We start from the raw sequence: 23,801 nt of genomic DNA on the forward strand, positions 1-23,801 counted from the left end.
GAGAGACATTGATGGATTGAGAGGCAGGAAGCTAGCAGGGAAAGGATAGCAACAGTTTTAGTCATTGGACAAGTAATGATATGATGATGTTCTAAGCATGTATCCAAGGGTATAAAAAATCACCATTTTGCTGATAACGGCAGAATGCATTCTCCGACTAATTTTGTTAGTCGCAAGTGTTACAATCCGGTAATAAAGAACAAAGAACCCTGATTTCGACTCAGCCTGGTGTTTGTCTCACTCATTCATGAACAAAGCAGACCTAACAGTAGCCACCAGTATGTGAGACCCTTGTGCCCGATGTGCCTGCTTGCACCTTTATAGTTTTTGTCTTGTACCACGTAGAATATAGACGGCCACTGGTATCAGAGTCCAACCCGGGTCTGATGTGAATGTCTATGTAGCTATTAAGTAGTAGAATAATTAAGTATTGCTTGACGTCTTCCCCTCCTCCTTTCCCATGTGATCAGTAGTTACCTTTGATTGAAACACGTGTCCAGACTCTATCGACTCATCTCTCTGTGAACCCTCCAAAACTGATATTTTCAAAAATCAACACAGTCTTTCCTTCATCTTTCATGGTAACTTGCTTGGAAAACTCTTACAGGATTGGTTTAGCACAACCAACCACCCACAAAGCTATGTGGACTATTCCTAATCAGTCCTGCCTAACCAAATACTTGTATAGGCGATCTCAGAAGACCTCTAATAACTTACCCATTACTGACATCAGGCTCATTGACATACAGGTACTTTCCCAGATTATTCTTAAGAGCTCTTTTTTAAACAACAGAACACTAGCTATCCTCCAATCCCCTGGCACCTCACAGATGGCTAAGAACATTTTAAATATTGTTTTCTGGCAAGGGTGTGTTAAGTGGAAAGCCTTCAAAGGCAAAATTTTGAGGGTGCAGAATTTGCATATTCTAGTCAGGATTAAAGGCAAGTTAACAGGCATAGCGAATCTTAGTTTTCAAAGGATATTGGTGATCTGGTTCAGAAGAAGAGAGAGGTGTATAGCAGGTATAGGCAACAAGGAGCAAATGAGTTATTAGAAGAGTATAGAAAATGTAAGAAAATACTTAAGGAGGAAATCAGGAAGGCAAAAAAAATGTTATGAGGTAGCTTTGGCAGATAATGTGAAGGTAAGCCCAAAGGGTTTCTTCAAGTATATTAAGAGTAAAAGGATAGTAAAATTGGTTCCCTAAAAGATCAGAGTGGTCATCTATGTGTGGAGTCTCACGAAATGGGAGAGATATTAAACTGTTTTTCTGCATCAGTATTAACTCAGGAAACTGGCATAGTGTACAAGGAAGGGAAACAACCTGGAGTGGCATGGAACATATAGAGATTAAAGAGAAGAACAAATAAAAGGTAGGTAAATCCCCGGGCCTGACATGATATTCCTTCAGACCTTAGTCTTCAAAGTGTAGAAACTTTTGGGGCCCTGGCAGCAATATTTTAAATATCCTTAGCCACAGGTCTGGTGCCAGAAGATTGGAGAGTAGCTCATGTTGATCTTTTATTTAAAAGGCTCCAAAAGTAAACCAGGAAATTATAGGTCAGTGAGCCTGATGTCAGTAGTAGGTAAATTATCAGAGGGTGTTCTGAGAGATCGGATATATAACTATTTGGACAGCCAAGGGCTGATGAAGGATAGTCAGCATGGCTTTGTGAGTGGCAGGTTGTGTTTAACTAATCTTAGAGTTTTTAAATCGAGGTTACCAAGAAAGAGATGAAGGAAAGGCTGTGGATGTTGACTGCATGGTCTTTAGTAAGGCCTTTGACAAAGTCCCACATGAGGGGTTAGTTTAGAAGGTTCAGACACTAGGTATCCATGGAGGGATTTTAAACTGGATTTGAAATTGACTGAATAGGAGAAGACAGAGAGTGGTAGTGGATGACTGTCTCAGACTGGAGGCCTGTGATTAGCGCTGTATCTCAGGCATTGGTGCTGGGACCATTGTTGTTTGTTGTCTATATCAATAATCTGGATGATAATGTGATAAATTGGATCAGCAATTTTGTTGATGACACTAAGATTGGAGGCATTGTGGACAGCAAGGAAGGTTTTCAAAACATGCAGAGGGATCTGGACCAAGTGGAAAAATGGGCCAGAAAATGACAAGTTGTGGCAGTGCACATCTCTGTGAGCGAACCGGCCCTGTTTGTACCGCCACGCTGGTGAGGCAGCTGCAGAAGATGGCGTCGTTGGGGCTTGCTCATGCCTTGTGGCTTGGGCCACAGCTCGCACCCCGGCAATGTGATGACATCACCGCTGTGCGGGGTGGAACTCCCGTTGGCCTTAAAGGGCCGCGGGTGAAATTCAAATGAACAGTTCATTTGAAACCCTCACCGAGTTCAGTGGTATGTTTCTCTGTTGTAGCAGCCGCTACATTGGTGACCCCTCAGAGCCCAGACGTTATCTGGTCTCTAAACATGGATTCATCGGTGATCAGCGTTGTCTCTGTGAAACTCCTCCCCCACCCACCTCCTGGACCCATCGGCCCCATATGTGGTTCGGGCAGGCGGAGGCGCAGTTTCATCTTAGGCAGACATGTTCTACCATGTGATGAGCACCCTCGATGAAGAAACTGAGGCCAGAGTGGATGACCTGATCCACGATCCTCCAGAGGAGGGCAAGTATATCACCCTCAAAGCCCTCCTCCTCAGCACCTTTGGTCTCTCCCGTCAGCAGCATGCGGTCAGGCTAATGCACCTCGATGGCCTGGGGGACAAAGCCCCGTCTGCCTTAATGGATGAAATACTTGCACTGGCAGAAGGTCACAAACCTTGCCTGATGTTTGAACAAATGCCGGAAGACATCCAACTACTAGTGGACGAGGACTTCTCGGACCCCCAGAAGGTTCCAACCTGCATTGAAATGTTGTGGCGAACTAAATGAGAGAATGAGGCCATCATGAACCAGGTTGCCCACCCTGGACCCAGCCCACCCTCAGACAGAAGACGGAGGAGCACCAATCCACCTGGTGTTTCTACCATCAAAGCTGGGGACCCCAAGCCCGCAAGTGCCACCAACCCTGCTCGGACCAGGGAAATGACCAGGCCATCTGCCGCTGATGGCCGCGACGGCTGGCCACATGAACACCCTTTTACATGTGGTGGACAAGACCAACGGACGGCGTTTCCTGGTGGACATCAGATCAGAGTTGAGTGTGCTGCTCCTGACTGCCCTTGAATCCTGCATGAGAGCACGAGGCCCCATCCTGCTTGGCATTCGAACTCTGCAATAGACCTGTCTCACTGGCACCCCCACCACGGCAAGCACCCGGTGAACGTCCACAAAGAGCTAGCCTCAACGGAGTTCATGTTCATCCAGCGTGGCCTGCACCCGACCCTCCTGTAATGCCCGTATGAGGGCCTGTACAAGGTCCTCCATCGATTGGGAAAGACTTTCACCCTGGATATTGGGGGCAGGGAGGAACTATTCACGGTTGACTGACTGAAGCTGGCGCACGTGGAGTTAGACCAACCCATGCAGATGGCTCAACCTGAATGGAGGGGTCGGCCGCCAAAGCAGCAGAACGCGCAAGCTGGTTCTGGGGGGGGGGTGGTGTTGTGTGGCAGCGCACATCTCTGAGCGAACCTTCCCCATTTGTACCACCATGCTGGCGGAGCAGCTGCGAAGATAGCGCCGTCAGGGCTTGCTCATTGCCTAGTGGTTTAGTCCACAGCTCGCGTCCCGGGCATCGTGATGACGTCACGTCTGCGCAGGGCAGAACTCACGCTGGTTTAAAAGGGGCGCGCATGAAATTCAAATAAACAGTTCAACTGAAAACCCCACCGAGTTAAGTGGTGTGTTTCTGTGTTGTAGCAGCCGCTACAAGGTGGGATTTAAAGCAGATAAGTGTGAGCTGTTGCATTTTGGAAGGACCAACCAAGGTAGGACATACACAGTAAATGGTAGGGCAGTGAGGAATGCAGAAGAACAAAGTGATCTTGGGATACAGATACATAATTCACTGAAAATGGTGTCACAGGTAGACAGGGTCGTAAAGAAAGTTTTTAGCATCTTGGTCTTCATAAATTAAAGTAAAGAGCATTGGAGTTGGGATGTTATGGTAAGGTTGTACAAAATATTGGTGAGGCCAAATGTGGAGTATTGTGTGCAGTTCTAGTCATCTAACTACAGGAAGAATATCAGTAAGAATTAAAGAGTGCAAAGATGATTTACTCAGATGGAATTACAGGAAAAGTTTGGACTTTAATCCTTGGAGTGTTGAAGAATGAGGGGAGATTTGATGGAGGTTTACAAAATTTTGAGGGGTATAGACAGAGTAAATGTGAGTAGGGTCTCAGATTGGGAGAGATAAATATGAGAGGACATGGCTTTTGAGTTAAATGGGAAAGGTTTAGGGGGAACTTCTTCACTCAGAAAGTGGTGGGAGTGTGGAATAAGCTGCCATCTGACTTGGTAAATGCGGGCTCACTCTGAGGTTGTAAGAATAAATTGGATGGGAACGGTCTGGAGTGTTATGGACTGGGTGCAGATCAATGCATCTCACAGAATGATCTTTTGGCTCAGACAAAAAGAGCTGAATGGCTTGTTTTTTTGCGCTGTAGTGTTCTATAGTTCTATATGGGCCCCTGTAATTTCTAGATGAGCCTCCTTCAAGGTTCAAGGAAATGTTAGACGCTGGGGATTTATCCACCCTTATTCGCCTAGAAAGCAAGCACCCTCTCTTCTTACATTAAACAAATTCCATGACTTCACTGCTCATTTGCCTCACTTCTATATTCTGTGTCTGTGTCAGATACAAAAAAAAATTCAAGATCTCCCGATTTCTTTTGACTCCATACATAAATGACCACTCTGATCTTCAAGAGGACCAATTTTAGCTCTTCCTGCCCTTTTGCTCTTAGCATCTGTAGAAACCCTTAGGATTTTCTTCAAAGCAATCTCATGTCTTCTTTTAGCCTTCCTGATTGATTTCCTTCTTAAGTTTTTTCCTTGCAATTTTTTATACTCTTCAAATATCTTGTTGGATCCTTGTTGCCTCTAGTTGTTGTACACCTTTTCCTTCTTCTTAGCCAGATCCTTAATATCCTTTGAAAATTAATGTTCTCTCTGCCTATTAACTTTGCCTTAAATCCTTATAGGAAAATACAAACTCTGTAATCTCAATATTTCACCTTTGAAGGCCAGATCCTTTATCACTTCCACAAAACTCTCCTTGCTCCAATTTAGAATTTCAACCTGAGGACCACACCTATCCTTATTATCTTAAAACTAATGGCTTTATGATCACTGAACCCAGTGTTCCCCTACACACATTTCCATCACCTGATCCCTCATAGGAGATCCCTTATTGCACTCTCTCTAGCTGGTACCTCTATATATCAACTTAGAACAATTTTCTGAACATATTTGACAACTTTAACTCATCCAACGCTTTTGCAGTATGGGAATCCCAGTCAATGTTTGGAAAGTTTCCTGCAGCTGTCTGCTATCCCCTTGCAGATTAGGCAAAATGATATGCAGAAAACAGCAAGAGGGTGGATGACACACATTAGGTACAGACTGAATAATCATCACCAAGGGGATATTTAATTAATTCCAATAATATTTCTAATTTTTACTTAGTTGCTCAGTGAATTATCAAGAAGTTATCTTAATTTCTTACCTGCCAAATTTATCCTTTTTGTTGAAATCAGCTCCACTGTTAAGCAACAAATTTAAGCATTCAAGATTTCTAAAACAAGAAGAAAATATATAAGAAAGCTATTAAGGTATGAATTAAAACCAAAATTGAAAAGATACTGACACCATTTTGTCAGTCTAAAAATAGAACTGTACATCTGCAACTATTCGCAGCAATGAAAATAACAGTTTTTTTCTAGAACAGTATACCAGTGTACACTCATCATTAAATGCATTTCAACTTTCACAGGGTTGCTCTGCCCTGACTTGCAGCTTCTAGAAACAGAAACACCCAATTAATTCTTCAAAGTCTAAAAGACATAGGGTGCAAGTTAAAAAGAGGCAACTCAAATTGATGTTGGTCAAGTACATGATTACTTCTACATTTTGATTAAAAAAAAAGACAATTTCCAAACAGAGATAGCATCTGTCATGTGGAACTACTGTAAGATTATTTATTTTGGCCTGCATGATATTAATGGCACGACATAAAAAAAATAAGGCTATAAAATTTTTTTAAAAGGCATTCAATTTTAAAATCACAGAAAATATAGATTATTTATCACTGGGCAATTTTAAACTTTATTAGTTCTTCTTCTGGCTATCCATCCCATTGGATGATGATGGTTCCTTTCAGTCAGTTTGTGCGGTTTGATATGAAGATGCCCCACTCTTCAGAAAGGAACATGAATAGATTTAGGTGAATAGTGATTACACCAGACTCTCCCTCTCAACATCCCCTCCCTGATCCAGCAGCATGGTGAGGTCTAAGAGGACTAACTTTATTAATTAGTCCACAGAGAGAAGCATTGTGCTCTACTCTACAGTAAGAATGACAGAGTTCAGAGAGCCTTTAGAGCAGACTATGTCCATTATGATTGAATAGAAAGAAAGAAATAATTGACCTTGTTAATTTGATGAATAAATGGTTTAGAAAAGAAAGATACATCATGTGCATAAAATGGAATGAGAAGATATGATAATTATTTCTAACTTATGTAAAAAGCGTTCAGTTAGAAGGCGCAGGTAAAAATTATGAAGGGTATAGATAAGATAGATGTTAAGTTTTTCTACTGGTAGGCAAGATGAGAACTAGGGAGGACAGCCTCAAGATTCAGGTAGTAATTTAGGATGGAGATGAAGAGGAACTGCTTTTCCAAGAGAGTAGTGAATCTATGGAATTCTCTGCCCACAGTAGTAGTGAAGGCTATCTCAGTAAATTTAAGACAAGAATGGATAGAGTTTTTGGACAGTAGGGGAATTAAGGGATATGGGGGAAAAGGCAGGTAGGTGGAGAGGAGCCTATCTTCAAATCAGCCATAATCCTATTGAATGGCTTGATGGACTGAATGGCCTATTCCTGCTTCTATTTTTTCTTGCAAGAAGAGGTATGGCTTAATTGTGGAGCTGTGTTGAGGGGAAGTGTTGAAGAGAAGTGCTAAGATTTTAGTTTGAGAGACTCTGGTGGTCAGAGGCTAAGGATAGGTTCAGGTAAAATTGGTTTTGTTCTTGCTACACAGTCAGGGCAGTGGGAATGGCAGCCATGTTCCACTTGCAGGATGTAGTGAGTCAAAGAGGCTGTCTGAGACCCTAATGATTTCATCTTCATTCGGGAAATAGAACACGATGAACTATGGACAATTCAGGAGGCTAACTACTTGATAAAGTGGAGTTACAGGAAGGCAGTTAGTTGAGTGACCATCAGGAGAGGGAAATTGAATATATATATATATATATATATATATATATACATACACATACATATAGACAATCCCCAAGTTACAATCGAGTTCCATGACCTTGGGTCTGTCCATAAGCATTTCTAAGCAAGGCGGAACAGGTAGTTACGGTATTTAGCACTCGTGAGGTAACATTATGCGCATGTGCCAATTGCACAATGCACATTATGCGCACATGCCAAATAGCAGCACAATGAACATTATGCGCATACGCTAATTGGGGAGCAGCCCGTTCACAAGTACAAGTTGTTCGTAACCCAGGGACTGCCTATAGTAGACTGCTTCCGTGGCATTCCCCTTAATAAGAAGTATACTACTTTGGATACTGTGGGCTGGGGGGGGGGCGGGGGGCAAAGAGTGTAAATTGAAAAAGGTACAGTAGCCAGATCTCTAGCACTATTGGACTGTGGATCAGAAGGGAAGGGGAGAGGAGAGCTATAGTGATAGGGGATTCGTCAACTAGGGAAACAGGTAGGAGATTAAATTTTATTTTTTAACGATTTAGACGTAACAGACGTAGCATGATAACAGGTCATTTCACCCAAAGAGTCCGTGCCGCTCAATTACACCTAATTAATCTTAGACCCCCCCCAGCTACATTTCGAATAGTGGGAGGAAATCAGAGCCCCCCAGGGAAAACACACACAAACACAGGGAGAATATATAAACTCCATAGAGACAGTGAGGATTTGAACCCTGAACCTGATCATTGGTGCTGTAACAGCGTTGCACTAACCCCTACCCCAACTGTGCCGGTCTTCTATACATGACATTGACATTCTCCTGCATGGTATATGGCCTCCCAAATGCTAGAGTCAGAGATGTCTCAGATTAAATTCACAACTTTTTCAAGAGGGTGAGCAGCAAAAAGTTGTGGTACCTAATGTCCAAACTTTAATTATCTTGTTTCCATGCAGATATTGATCCATTTTGTGAGAAATGTAAAATTTTCGATGCTTCTCTGATTCATGGGTTTTGGGAATGCCCAAACTTAGAGAGATTCTGGAAAGAGATTTTTCAAACTCTAACAACAATTTTCAAGATTAATTTGGAACTCTGCTCGTTAATTGCTCTGTTTAATTTTTCTTGTGACTCAGATAAACCTCTATCAGCATCTCAGAAAAAAGTCTTAGTTTTTATTTTTATTACATTGTTAGCCAAACAAGCTATTTTATTGAAGTGGAAAGGAGGTTCATCCCCTACTTATACGCAGTGGCTATATCTAATGTCCTATTTCAGATTAGAGAAAATCAGATATAATATTAAAGATAGAAAGTTTCAATTAATGAAATTATGGGGCCCATTCTTACAATTTTTTTATAATTGGAAGAACCTATAATTACTATATGTTCTGGTGATTCTTTGCCTGTTCTCAAGGGTCACCAGTGATTGATTTTTTTTTCATTACTAAACATTTAAGGTAATCTTGACTAGAGGGGTTAGATTAGATTAATTTAGTTTATAGTTTTTAGCTTTTCTTTTTTCCTTTCTTTATTATTTTATCAAATTATTTCAATAAATGGGTTGCATACATTATTTTCATTAATAGTTTGAGGTATAACAAGTAATTATTGATGTAGTTTTATATATTTTCTTTTTTATTATTTTTTATTTCTGTGTGTTTACTTGTATACAAATGAATCACTATGTAATTGTCATTTTTTAAAATATGTGCGATTATGCAAAATGGTAAGGAGCAGACCTATTTTGGATAAGTTATTTTCGGAGAACTGGTCATTTTTTAAAAAACAGCCCAGTAGCAACAGCAAATCATTTGCAACAGTTATGCAACAACAAGCGATGGTGTTAAATAATGTTTAATTCTCACCAAAAAAAAACTGGTCACCGCCACCAGGAGCTTGACATCTCTGCTAACATGGCAGCCATAGGTTCCCGGTTAGTTCAGCTCCGAAAAAATTTTGGATGAATGAGGATTTGGGATTTGTTTGGGATAACTGAGTCAGTGGCAAAACCATAGGAAATGCCTTGAATTATCCCTATTGTTAGTGGCAGGATTTAAAAAAAACAGATTTAATCAGATGAGATGTTATATGATGTATTTGAGATATAGTAAACTTGAAAAGCAACTCAAACATCATGATATTGCCCTATCCCCACATCCTTTCAATCCTTTCACATCCTTTGCTAAATTCCGTTTCAGCAAGAATATTATTTTCTAGACAAGACCTTGGCTTGATACCTGGCGAAATCTCAATAAAGTTGCAGTCAGACATCCGTTATCTGGATTGCAGTATTTTTCCATCCCCTACTTTCATACATCTCTCTTCAACAGTGGAGATAAAATTGCTAACCTTCATTTTGTAGCATCATTCCACAATCCATAAAATCTTGGAAGTGGAATATCCAATCTATCTACAGTCAATGTCTTTAAAACTCTGGGATGCAAATTATTGGGTGATTGGGATTTATCAATTTTCCGGTTCAATAATTTCCCCTTTTTAAAAAAAACAAATTACCTGCTCATTTTATTTCAGTTGAACTGAACCCCTTGCTCTGGGCTTTGAATAGCCAAGAGGTTAGATTTTCAATAGTGGATCAATGGTGAATTTTTTGCAGGCTGTGAAAAAACTACATGCAATGGGAAAGTAGTAGATGATGAGAGGACATCCTTAATATCAGCTAATGTGTGGCCAATTAATTTAACTTTGATGTGCAGATAGTTGGAAAATTTATGTAGAATGCAAGAAAAATCTTTTCCATGGACATGCATCAGAAATTAGATTGGCAGAAAGAAAGGAAAGCAGGTGACAGAGCAAACAAAAAGATGTCTAATTAGAGATTCAACTCCAATTATCTGAAAGGGCGGGACTGGGCCTAAATCAGATAAACATTTTTTCAGGTAACTGGTCATTTTTAAAAACAGCCCAGTAGTAACAACAAATCACTTGTAACAGTGATTAAACAACAAGGGAAGGCTTTTTAAGTATTAAAATGTTGGCCACCGCCAATCACCAACACCTCCCCAGTGAGGCCCCACTCCTGCCTGGGAGCCCAAGGTCCCCAATCCTGCCCGGGAGCTCACTCTCCTTGATGACGCTGGAACAAAGGATTCAACTGACCGCTTGCTGATGGGAGTCAGTGGGATGCAGTTTGAGAGTGAGAGTTGGAGAGAAAAGTCAACAGGGGAAGAAGGTAAAGAAGAAATGGAAAGAGAGGGGAGGGAGTTTCCTGAAACAAGGAAAATCGTTGTTCTAATTTCATGTCGAGTTAATTATTTTTTCAACTTGTGAGGTCAACTTGGCTCCAAAAGAATTTCAGATAAATGAGGATTTCTGATTTGCTTTGGATATCCTCATTTATACAAATTTTTTAAAAAATTGGATCAATGAGGATTTCAGAGAATCCAATTTCGGATAATCGGAGTTGTACTGTAGTTATGACTAGAAATGGCAATTGAAAAGGCGCATGAAGAATGCATTGGACATACAAAAAGGGAAGTTTTTATGTAGAGGCAGAGATTTTGGGAGGAAAGGAGAGCAATTAATTTTCTGCAATTAATTTGCTTTGATAGTTATCTCTCCACTTTGCCAGGCAAATGAAGTTCTAATTCACTAAAAACTTCAATCAAAGAAGAAAATAGCAATGGGTATGTTGCCTTCTTATCTGCCTCACATTCAATCCCTTCACCATCAGCACATTCTGATATTGATAACATCCAAAAACTTGCACGATAACAATTTGCCAAGGATCCCCCAATAGCTCTAACAATCCTGTAACCTCTGCCATCTTAACGTACAAGCACAACATCACCATTTCTTATCTCAATAGTGTTATGGCAAATCAAACATTGAAACCATATCGAAGCAAATTTGTGGAATACCCACAATCTTGAGGGCTATGGCAGTTCAAAGCATCACTTTCTCAAATGGAAACATGGTTAAGCAAATTAAATGCTGGCTATTTCAAGCACATATACTGTACAACTATGGAATTTACTTTCAGCTTTAGTGAACATTAGGAAAGGATAGGAAAAAAGGTGGAGAGTGCTCATAATTAAAAATGAGATCAAGGCAAGAGAGATAAGATCTAAGGAGTAGAATGTTGAATCCATTTGGGTGGACATTAGGAATAGTAAAGGAAAAAGATCAACAGTAAGAATTGTTGATAAGTCACCAGATAATAACACTAGTGGAAGAAGCAATAAACCAAGAAATATCTAATGTATACAAAAATGAAACAGCAGTTGTCATTGGGGGTCTTTAACTTGCATATTGGGTGAATCATGGATGAGGCTGTTTTGAGGAGATCTTCATAGAATGCATCAAATATGCTGCTTGGATTAGAGAACATATTATGAGGAAATGTTGAGAAAGCTCGGGTTTTTCTCTGGGTCAACTGAGGATGAAAGATAATGTAGAGGTGTAGAAGATTATGAGGGGCATGAAGTGCACAACTAGGACTTTTTTCCCAGGCTATCAATGGCCAATATCAGAGTACATCTGTTTAAGTGAGTAGAGTGTTATGGGGTATATATTAATATATGTCTTTAAAAGAGATAGATTATGGGGGTTTAGTGTGTAGGTTACTTCACAGAGTAACACTTAACAAAACACATCTCTTTTAAAATGCAAGAGCTTGGCTGAAAGAGAGGCTTCATGTCCACAATGACTTTATAGAAACTTTGAAGAATGCCTATGGAGACTTAACAAGTTGGTGTTAATTGGACTGATTCTGTAGAGTAAATGGACTGTTGTCTTTAAGGCAACAGATGGCCATGCTCAGGAAACTGATTCCGCTGTCAGCAATCTGTCTGCTTGCAGTTTGCTGTTCTAAGAGGGATCATGTGGTTTTGCAAGCAGAAAGAGTGAGGAAACAACAAACAGGATTTCTCTTTTAGAGAGAAAAAAAGAGTCTATTCTGCAGTGGCTTTTGGAGGCTGTAACATGGCAAGCTGGCAGGCTTGTTAAAATCCCATTTTGAAGATCTGTTGTGAGTTCTGAGTTCAGCCTGGTGAAAAACCCTTGTAGTCCTTACAAGAGGAAATGTCTGGCTAGATTGTTCCTCCTGAAATAAGGGAAACAATAGAAACTCTGTGGTGACTTGAAAGAAGAGGTTATCATTTGGGGAAAGTTTCTTTGGCAAGACACTGAAGTGGCTGATTGGAGGTAATTAGTTTGTGTCCAACGAGCAACAAATCTATCTCTGAAACCAACAAGAACCTTCCTGAGCAATAACCATTTATCTTCCAGCACTAGATCTTGGTGAAAATTCATAAATGTTAAATTCTGTGCACAGTATAAGAATTGCCTGAGAAGTGAGATTAGACTGTGAAACAAAGAACTTTCCTGAGCATATACACATTACATACATGTGCACTTAGAATTAGAAGAGGATTAAGTTTGGTTAGTTAAGTTTATAGTAATAATTAAAAGTTTGATCCTGATTTCATCTTTTAAGAAAATTAAAAGCAACTTTTGTTTAAGTAACCATTTGTCTTGGTAAATTTCTATTGCTGCTGGGTTTTGAGGTCCTCTGGATTCGTAACAAGAAGAAAGTTTAAAAGAGATGTCAGAGGTGTTTTTTTTCTCTCTTCCCCCCCCCCCCACCCCCATATAGATTTATGGTCAGAGTACATGCATGGCATCTCACACAACGCTGAGATTCTTTTTCCTGCAAGCAAGGCAGAATTATTGGTAATGCAGAATAACACATGTACACATGTAAAAATATAAAGAAATGTAAACAAACTGCAAATCAGAGAAAAAAATTAATAACATGCAAATGTAAGAGTACAAAATGCACTGCTGGAGATGGTGGTTAAGGTTGATACAATTGAGATACTTAAAAGACTCTTAGATAGGCACATGAATGTAAGAAAATTAGTAGTTATGGACTGTGAGGGAGGTAAGGGTTGTATTGATTTATATAGGCCAGCACAACATTGTGGGTCAAAGAGCCTGTAATGTTCTATTTTCTTTGAAGATTATAAACATTTTTGCATAGTAGAGGAATGAAGGGTCATAGGGAAAGGCAGGTTGGAGGGGCTGAGTTCATGGCCTGATCACCCATGATCTTAGTGAATCTCAGAGCAGGCTTGACTGACCAGCTGGCCTAAATCTGATCCTATTTCTCATGTCCTTGTATCTTTCAACTAAAATCTTGCACGTAAAAATCTTTTAAAAAAAGTCTTAGAAACAAAGAAGATAGGAGCAGGAGTAGGTCATTCGGCCCTTCGAGCCTGCTCCGCCATTCAATGAGATCATGGCTGATCTTAAAGTTCAGTACCCCAGCCCCGCCTTCTCTCTGTAACCCCTAATTCCCTTATACTGAAGAAATATATCTCATTCCCTCTTAAATATATTCAATGAACCTGCCTCTACTGCTCTCTGTGGCAATGAATTCCACAGATTCACCACCCTCTGGGTAAAGAAATTCCTCCTCATCTCGGTTCTCATTGGTTTGCCTATTATCCTCGAACCATGGCCCTGGGTTCTGGACTCCCCCACCATTGGAAACATCCCTTCCGCATCCATTCTGTCCAGTCCTGCCAGACTTTTATATGTCTCTATGAGATCCCCTCTCAATCTTCTAAACTCCAGGGAGTACAATCCCAATTTGTGCAATCTTTCCTCATAAGTTATTCCTGCCATTGCAGGTATCAGCCTGGTGAATCGCCTTTGCACTCACTCCATTGCAAGAACATCTTTCATCAGATAAGGCGACCAAAACTGCACACAATACTCCAGGTGTGGTCTCACCAAGGCTCTGTACAGCTGGAGTAATGTATCCTTATTCCTAAACTCAAACCCTCTTGATATGAAGGCCAACATACCATTTGCCTTTTTAACCGCCTGCTGTACCTGCATGTTTGCCTTCAGTGACTGGTGCACAAGAACCCCATCGTCTCTCTGCACTTCCCCATTTCCCAATCTCTTGCCATTCAAATAGTAATCTGTTACATTTAACAAGACACAATAATCACTGGGTACTTGCAGGACCACAGAAATGATCCTTCTATGCCAAACACGAAACCCAACATAAACTAAAACTCTGCTGCATGCATATGATACATATTCCTCTATTACTGCATGTTCCAATGTCTATCCAGAAGTCTTTGAAAGTTTCTCAAGATGTCCAACTTCTCATTATGGCTCATATAACTTCAATCAATGCAGCACATCTTCTGTAGATCTCCTCTGTACTCTTTCCAAAACCTCCACACCCTTCCTGTAATGGGATGACCAGAATTGTACGTAATATTCCAAATGCAGCCTAATCAAAATTTTACAGAGCTATGACTTTCTTGCCTTCAAAATGCCCTGTCCAATGAAGGCTAGCATATCAAAATCTGATACAGTACAACTCTGATAATCCAAAATTCTCATTTATCTGAGAATTTTTGGATCCATGTCACATTTCTTCACCTCCAAAAATTTTCAGATAAATGAGGATCTCCAAAACAATCAGAAATCTTCAGTTATCCAAAATTTTTAGGAGCCTCACTGACCTCACAGGTTGGAAAAAAAAAATCACCCAACATGAAATTAGAACAACGATTGTTCTCATTTCAGGTTACTCCCTTCCCTCCCTCGTTCCATTTCTTCTTTGTCTACCCCTACTGACTTTTCATTCCAACTTTCCCTTTCAAACTGTGTGCCACTGTTTCTTAGCTGCAAGTGGTCAGAAGAATCCTTTGTCCAGGCATCATCAAGAGAGAGGCCTCCTGGGCAGCAGTGGAGACCTCAGGTTCCCTGGCAGGAGCAGAGACATCAGTGGGGAGATGTTAGTGACTGTCGGCAGCGGTTGGGAGGGGGGAGTGTGCGCAAGTGAAGACTGAGTCAGTGTCAGGCTCCAACATCGATATCAGGATATGAAACTTAAATAGCTCCTGCTGGAATGTGCCCACAGGGAGAAAGGAGCCTGCCGATTTGCCAGTGAGTGTTCCACTGGCCCAGGAAGCCTCCTGGGGATTGGCGGCAGCAGTAGGGATGCATCGGGAATCAGCTGCGGTGTTTGGGAGGTCTTGGTGATCGGTGGTGGCACTGGTGAGAATTAAATGTTATTTTAATGCTTAAAAAGCCTTCCCTGTTGTTTGTTCTTGTTTAAACATTGATACAAGTGATTTGGTATTGCTACTAGACTGTTTTTAAAAAATGACCAGTTATCTGAAAAATTTTGTCATCCAAAATAGGACCAATCTTGACCATTTCGGATAATCAGAGTTATACTGTGCGTATCACATACATATATCTATCTGTGAGGGTGACATAAGAACAAGAGGATAAACCCTTACAAGACATTAGGCCTTGACGACGTACCTGGCAGGGTACTGAAAATCTGTGGCAACTAACTAGCCGGAGTGTTCACAGACATTTTCAAACTCTCATTACTGCAGTCAGAGGTTCCCAGCTACTTCAAAAGGGCATCAATCATCCTGGTACCCAAGAAGAGTAGTGTGAGCTGCCTCAACAACTATCGCCCATTAACACTAAGTTCTACTGTGATAAATTGCTTTGAGAGGTTGATCATGGCCAGAATCAACATGTACCTAGGCAAAAATCTGGACTCACTGCAATTCACCTATCATTGCAATCATTCCATAGAAGATGCAATATTGTTGGCTCTCCACTTAGTCTGGATCACCTCGAAAACAGCAATTCATATGTATGGCTGCTCTTCATCAACTACAACTTGGATTCAGTATCATTATTCCCTCAGTTCTGGTCAAGGTGGTACAAACTCTTGGTCTCTGTACCCTTCTCCCCACCTTTGCATTGGAAGACCACAGTCAATACGAATTGAAAATGACTCCTCCTCACTGATCATCAACATAGGCAAACTCCAAGGATTCATGCTTACCCCACTGTCCTACTCTTTATACACCCGTGACTGTGTGGCCAGGCACAATTCCAATGCTATCTACAAGTTTGGCGATGACACCTCAGTTGTTGACGGAATCACAAACGGCAATGAGGAAGTGTACAGGAAGGAAGTAGATCAGCTCATTGAATGGGATAATGACAGCAACCTTGCACTCAATGTCAGCAAAACCAAGGAGATGATTGTGGACTTCAGGGGAACATGATACAGTCCTCATCGAGAGCTCAGTAGTGGAGAGGGTCAAGAACTTCAAATTTCTGGGTGTCAAAATCTGAGGATCTGTCCTGAAGGCTCCATGCTGATGCAATCATGAAGAAGGCTTGCCATTGGCTGTACTTTGTGAGGTGTTTGAGGAGATTTGGTATGTCACTGAAGACTCTCGTAAACTTCTATAGGTGTACCATGGAGAGCATTCTGGTTCATTGTATGGAGGCACCAACTCAGGTCAAGAATAAACTCCAGAGGGTTGTTAACTTGGCCTGCGACATCATGGGCATCAGACTTCACTCCATCAAGGACATCTACATGAGGCAGTGTCTTAAAGACACCCACCATGTCCTCTTCACTCTACTACCATCGGGGAAAAGGTACAGGAGCCTAAAGACGAACACTCAGCAACAAAAGACTGCCATCAGATTCTTGAATAATCAATGAACCAAAGACACTGCCTTACTTTTCGTGCAATTTTATTTTTTTTATATATAGTAATGTAAGATGGTTGTAATATGAATGTTTGCACTATGGTGTTGCCACAAAACACAGAATTTCATGATTTGTTCATGACAGTAAATTCTGATCTCATGCATGTAGATTAAACTCCATTGGCTATTTTTCTACAAGTCCTATACCCCATTATCCTCTCCCCAGCCTCTCTCCCTCTTTATAGACATAATTTCACCTTTTTATCTTGGTCTTTGACAACACAAATCATTGAATGACCTTTTCTCCTCATGGGTGCTGTCTAACTCGCTGAATTCATCTATCAATTCTTTGTTTAGTTAAGATAGTAGCATTTGTGGTCTTTGTGATCCTCTCCAAGTTTTTCTACCACTGATGTGATGCTCCTCGACTTATAGTTTCTTGAACAACTTGGCTACTCTCCAGTACTCCAGGATCTCGCCTGTCTTTGTTAAGGCCCCAATCTTGTCACTTGCCTCTTTCAATAGCCTGGGAAATATCCCTTCAGGCCCTGGGGACCTATACATCTTAATGGCCTTTAAATGACAGAGCACCACCTCTTGATTGCAAAATGGCTGAACACATTAGCATTTTCCACAATATGATCCCTATCGACATCCTTTCTGTCCTTCTTGGTGAATTCCAATACAAAGTAATCATTTAGTATCCTGTCCATTTGCTCTGACACTAAGCGCACATTTTCTCTTTCATTCTTGAGTGGTCCTATCCTTTCCCTCAACATCCTTTTGTTTTTAATGAAAGTACAAAATGCTTTGGGATGCTTTTTAATCTTGCTTGCCAAGGATATTTCATGGCCCTTTCTGGCCTTCGTAATGTTCTGCTTTAACTCTTTCCTGTAATCCTTATATTCTTCCAGGGTCCAGCTCAATTTTTGTTTCTGAAATTGTACATATGCTTCAATTTTCTTTTTGACATCTGCATTTGAAGATTTTTAGTAACAGTGAGTCAACTCAATTTCAGTAAAAACAGCTGTTTATTCAAGTATAACATTAAATGTGCAGTCTACAAAAATGCAAACTTTCAACAAAATTCATAGTGTTATACATGATGAAAACAGGCCCTAAAGCCCAACTTGTTTATGTTGACCAAGTTGTTTACACAAGATAATAATTTGACCTAAACCCTTCTATTTATATATCTGTCCTAATATCCTTTGCCAGTTGCAAAATATATCAGCTTCTCTAATTTCTGCTGGTAGCTTATTTCAGCTCTGGACTGCCTTCTTTATGAAAACGTTTCCCCTCTGATCCTTCTCAAATCGCTCCTTCTCACCTTTTAAGAAAAATGTCAGAACTGCCTGAGCTGCTGTAACGGCAGCATTACCACTGGTGCGGTCTGGAAAAGTGGGAAGCAGACACACAGTGTGATACTCAGGGTCCTACCGCTTGGTCCTAATGATGACGGTTCAGTCCAGGCTTTAAAACATCCTGTTAAGGAGTCAAGGTTTTTTTCAAATCCTGCAACCACGGTGCCTGTGCTAAGCAGAATATCACAATGGGTTGCAAACTCTGGGGGCAGAAACAGACCAACACAGGGCACCAACAATGGGGAGAACACCTTCCCCGTTGAGGAGAAGCAGAGGAGACATCTCTACAGGATGGTGACCACGGTAGCTGACCAGTGAGCAGTTGAGCAGCTGAAGGCTGAAGGACCTACTCAGGCAGAGGGTTGTTGCTGACTTGCAGTTGAAGGACCCACCCTAGTGCAGGCTGCTGGATACTGGTTCACGGGAACAAGGTCTCGGAACCAGGATTGATGCGGATGTTGATGGCAGGAAGGGCTCCTGAATGGTCTCGGGTGCTGAAGGAATCCTGATCATATCAGAGGTTCGGATCTGGAACTCGGGATGCCGATGCTTTGAAGTGATCTGTGTCGCTGAAGAGGTTGTAGGAGTGCTGAAGGTGAATCCACAGATACTGAAGGGACTCTCTTTTGCCTCGCTTTCTCCTATATTGTAAGGGGCACTGGACAATGTTCATGGCAACTCTGTGTTTGTCTTACGGCAGACCAAAGTTGAATTATATTATGTATATTACATTTTTAATGAATTATTACATGACAATAAAAGGAACCTTTGAAGCTTTATTTCTGTGCCCCCTTATTTGATAATCAATAAAGGTAAGTGAGCCAAATGCCTTTTTTGTCACTCTGTATCACCAATTTCTGGAACTATGTACCCAAAGAATCTCTACAGCACTCTCCATGGCCCTATAATACATGATGTAAATCTTGCGCTGACTTAACATTCCAACATACAACACCTTGCACTTGGCCAAGATAAATCCCATCTGCCATTCTTTGGCCCATTTCTTCAGTTTATCTAGGTCCAGACATAATCTTAAATCATCTTCTCTACAGTCGACCACAAGACTAATTTCGGTGTCATCCAAAGATTTACTCACCATGTTAACTACATTGTCATCCAAATCGTTAATACGGATAACAAACAATCGTGGACCCAGCACCAATCCCTATGAAATACCACTGATGAAAGGCCTCCAATCTGAAAAACAAGGGTATCACTTCTGATTCCTTCCACCAAGCCAATCAAAGCTTCTAGACCATCCTAATAAGTGGCACTTTATCAAATGCCCAAAGGATTTATCCATCTTAATATGCTTTAAGACAGTCAGAACCTCTTCTTCTGCAAATTGGAAATGTTTCAAGATATTCCTATACATTTCCCTTAATCCCTCAGCTCCCATGACCTTCTTCATGGGGTAAATACAGAGGAATATTTATTTAAAACTTCTTCCATCTCCTATGGTTCCACACAGATACGACCATGTTGATTTTCAAGGGGACTTATTCTCTCCCTCGTTACCCATATACTTCTAACACACTAGTAGAACTCTTGGGATTCTCTTTGATCTTATGTTTTCCTGTTTTCCAACTTAATTGTACTCCTACCACTTTGAGAAGTTCTCATGTAACTTCAAAACTATTATAGCCACTGAAAGTTAATCTACATGTTATCCATAACAAATTAAAAACATTATGACATTTAATCTCACCAGTAATTTGGTCTAGGATTTTGTTCACGTGTGAAATCCTAATACAAGAGTTTTGTTTTAATAACAAGATGGAAGGGTTAAATAGAAAAATATCTAAATACAAACTTTCCTGTAAGTATCTCAATTAAAGTCATGTTTAATGGCAGTAATACCTTTATACAGTCAGTAAAACAAAGGAATTGATTGTGGACTTCAGAAAGGAGAAGCCAGGAGCACACGAACCACTCCTTATGGAGGGGTCAGCAGAAGAGAGGGTAAGAAACTTTAGATTCATGGATGTCCACATCTCTGAAGATCTATCCTGGGACCACCATGTAGATCCAATTATGAAGAAGGCGTGCCAGAGGCTTTAGTTCGAGAGGAGTTTGAGAAGATTTGGTATGTCACCAAAGACTCCAGCAAATTTCTAAAGGTGTCCTGTGGAAAGCATTCTGACTGGTGGCATCACTGTCAGGTATAGAAGTGCCAATGCACAAGACAGGAATAGGTTGTAAATTCAACCAGTGTCATCATGACCATTAGTCTTCCCTCCATTAATAACACTTTTTAGAGGTAGTGCCTCAAGAAAGCAGCATCCATCATCAAGCATTCTCAGCACCCACATCATGCTCTTTTTTTCATTGCTACCGTCAGGGAGGAGGTACAGAAGCCTGAAGACATACACTCAAAAACTGTTTCTTTCCCTACGCCATCAGATTTATGAGTGAACAATGAACTTTTGAACACTACCTCACTTTTTTCTCTTTGTTTGCACTACTTATTTATCATTTAAAAATCTTGTATTTATCCTATTATAATTTTATAGTAGTTTTGCACCTGTTCATAACAGTAAACCCGATTCTGATTCTTTGTAATTATCTATCTTTCACACAACAACTGTAATTGAGTATCTGCGTGCCACTGACAGATACAACTGCTGCTCCATGAACTATAGGGATACAATTACTACTACAACAGGGCTGTTCAATGGCTATGTGCTATTAACTAAGAAAAAGCACAAGGTCATTACTCACCCTCCAGCAGCAGCCGCATGAAGACAGGTCCTGCCAAATTCATCTGGGGTGTCTATGTCAAAGCCTGGAAAATGAATACGCTCTTTGTGAAATCAGGTCTTCTGCCAGCTAAGAAAAAGTTTTAATGCTGAATTGCCAACAATTTTTCTTTTATATCAATATGGTCATGATATTACAAATGAAAAACATCTGATTTATTTTGTTATACAAAGTATAAAGCTACTAACATGTTTAAAATAAGCAACTGACAATCCCATCTGTATTGGTAAATTAATTCCAGAGATCAGTAAGAAGTCCATTTTTGTAGTTAAAAATGAAAATAATTTTCAGCAAAAATTTCAGCAGGTCCAGTTAACTAACCCACAGAGCTCAGATTAAATATTTTTCAATTATGCTACCTACAACATGCATTTGTACAATATTTTTCTCAGATATTAGCATATTCATATCTTACCTGGTGATAATATTGTTTGGAAGAAACAAGAGGAGTGGATAGGAAACTAGTGACAAGAGCACGTGTGATTTATTTTGGGCATTCCTAAGATCAACATTGAAGTGGTAATTTGATCACCTGGAGTCATGCTGAAACATACAGCAATAGGGACTCCAAATGTATCATTAATCAAAACATAGGTGAAATAAGCTTTAGAATTCACCCTTAAAAAAAGAACACTGATAAAGACCAAATTAAATCTTTAAGCCATTATTTTGGCAAGAAAGTGAACAGAGCTATATTGGACATAATTGGCGTCTAAATTGTAACCAAGATATCGTTTATTACAAATACCTGAGGACAACAGCTTGCGACAGCAATCTGAAAAACCACTCAAGGCAGCTAAATGGAGTGGAAACATTCCATGGATACCCCGACTAGAGTGGAAGAAACAAAATTTTAAGTTATTCAAAATATTAGTTTACAGGTACAAAGAAAATTTCCTTCTCTGAGCTAGAATTTTCCACGGCCAATTGTGAGCTTAATTACTTCAATGTTAAAGGCAGCCATCAAAATTAAATCTAATATCCATCTGTTTTTAGCTATTGTACACTGATCTTCACTCTATCCTACTAGTGTTCTCTAGTCTTTTTTGACACAAATGTGCAGACCTGATTTTAAGGGTGTAAGACAACCAGCACCAAAATAAGAGCCAAGACAATTCATTCTCAACATAAATGTTCTGCTAAACCAACTTGGACATTTAATCAACTTTAACTCAATTTTTGAGAAAAAAAGTCTTAATTAAGATAGTGATTAATATTTGATTTAATACAATATTCAAATAATGGATATAGAGATTTATGACTCAGTAGAAAAATGAACTACGGCACTGAAAAACAGACCAACAGACATTGTGAAGAAAAGCTCCACGAGAAAGCCTCTTAAAAAGAAACAGAACAAATTTAATAACAAATGAAATGCATATATTTCGGCATAAAAACCTTCAGATAAGTTGGGTCTCCATTTTCAGCCTTACTTTCATGGTTTTATCATATAATGGGGCATATTAAGTCAATCTTCCCCTCCCCAAATTTGCGTGCCTGTGCTGTTGGGAGTTTCCGGAAGATGGCTGTAATCATGGTACCTCCACCAAAATGACAAAATAACGAAGCGAGTTTTAGGTTAAAAGTAATAGAAGTGGCCAAGAATTCCAACAACTCGAATGCTGCAGAAAATTTGTTGAAGTTTGGGTTCTTTTTTGGTGTTTCAGGTCATCTTATATGTTGAATCTCCATCGAGTGTTTTTTTTAGTTGAATTTGAGGTTTCATTTTTGTATCTGGTGCATTAATTTTTGAGGGTTTCAAGACTTGACTTATATGCCGAAATATACGGTAGATGAAATGGAAATAACATCAATGGAATATGGCTACTAAATGTGAAAGCTGGTCTGTGGATATAGTGCAACATGCAGGGTACATTAATTCCTTCAAAACTTGCTGACAGTTTCAATACAACAAGTCGATAATCCAAAAGTCATTTGGAGATCTGTTTGGTTAAGACCAGGATTTGATTTTCATCCGCTGCACTGTCGTCATATACCTTGACTGTACATCACTGGGTGACAAAACTTTAAATTACCACTTCCACTTTCTAGAATCTCTTGTCTCAACTTCTCTTTACCAGGCTGCACTAAAAGAGCTTTTCCACTGGGTCCAAATTTCTCATCATCTCTACTAGTGCTCCAACATTCCTGTTCTCTATACTTATTTTAAGTATATTCTGGGTATTTTTAAAAAAAAGCTGATTCAAATAATTTTAATCAGAATTCCTGTTAGGTACCAGTATAAAAATACGAAAATGAAATTTGGTATAATTATTGAAAGTATACTGTATACTTATAAGAGAACATCCTCCCCCTCCACAAGAGAAGCTAGTAGCAGCTGATTACATAAAATAAAACTGGTTTCACCTTCACATAGGTTAGTAGCCATCACAACTTGGATAAAGAACACTTACACTGACCGTGCACAACTCATTGGCTCATGGGTTTTATTATTTCTTTCATCCTTCAAAAAAATATTCAGTAAAAGTATGCAATTTTGGGCACCTATTTTTCAAGATTATCGATGTATAAAACAGTAACCAGAAAGTTTGCAGATGACATGGCAGTATCTGTCAGCAACAATAATGAGTCAAAATAAGGGAAGAGGTGGCAAATCTCATGAAATAGATGGGGAATAACAACCAGAGTCTCAATGTGGACAAGACAAAGGAGATGATTGTAGACTTTAGGAGGTCCAGGGATGACCACTCTCCACTACACACTAATAGCTCAGTAGTAGAGAGAACCATGTTCCTCAGAGCACACTTCAGAAGTGACCTATCCTGTACATATA

At 40.0% G+C, this 23,801-nt stretch overlaps 1 protein-coding gene across 8 annotated transcripts in view; it reads right to left on the bottom strand.

The window, feature by feature from the left end:
• Window positions 1-23,801, bottom strand: part of LOC138750698 (serine/threonine-protein phosphatase 6 regulatory ankyrin repeat subunit A) — a 226,568-nt gene that overhangs the window by 75,157 nt on the left and 127,610 nt on the right. For all 8 annotated transcript variants that reach the window (XM_069912781.1, XM_069912764.1, XM_069912800.1 and 5 more), the window contains 3 exons: window positions 21,756-21,838; window positions 20,969-21,032; window positions 5,646-5,714 (listed from right to left, as the gene is read on the bottom strand). In XM_069912781.1, coding sequence (XP_069768882.1) covers window positions 5,646-5,714; window positions 20,969-21,032; window positions 21,756-21,838 — 216 coding nt within the window. The remainder of the gene's footprint in view (window positions 1-5,645; window positions 5,715-20,968; window positions 21,033-21,755; window positions 21,839-23,801) is intronic.

The sequence above is a fragment of the Narcine bancroftii genome, chromosome 1 (genome assembly GCF_036971445.1).
Source record: "Narcine bancroftii isolate sNarBan1 chromosome 1, sNarBan1.hap1, whole genome shotgun sequence".
NCBI classification, from domain to species: domain Eukaryota; kingdom Metazoa; phylum Chordata; class Chondrichthyes; order Torpediniformes; family Narcinidae; genus Narcine; species Narcine bancroftii.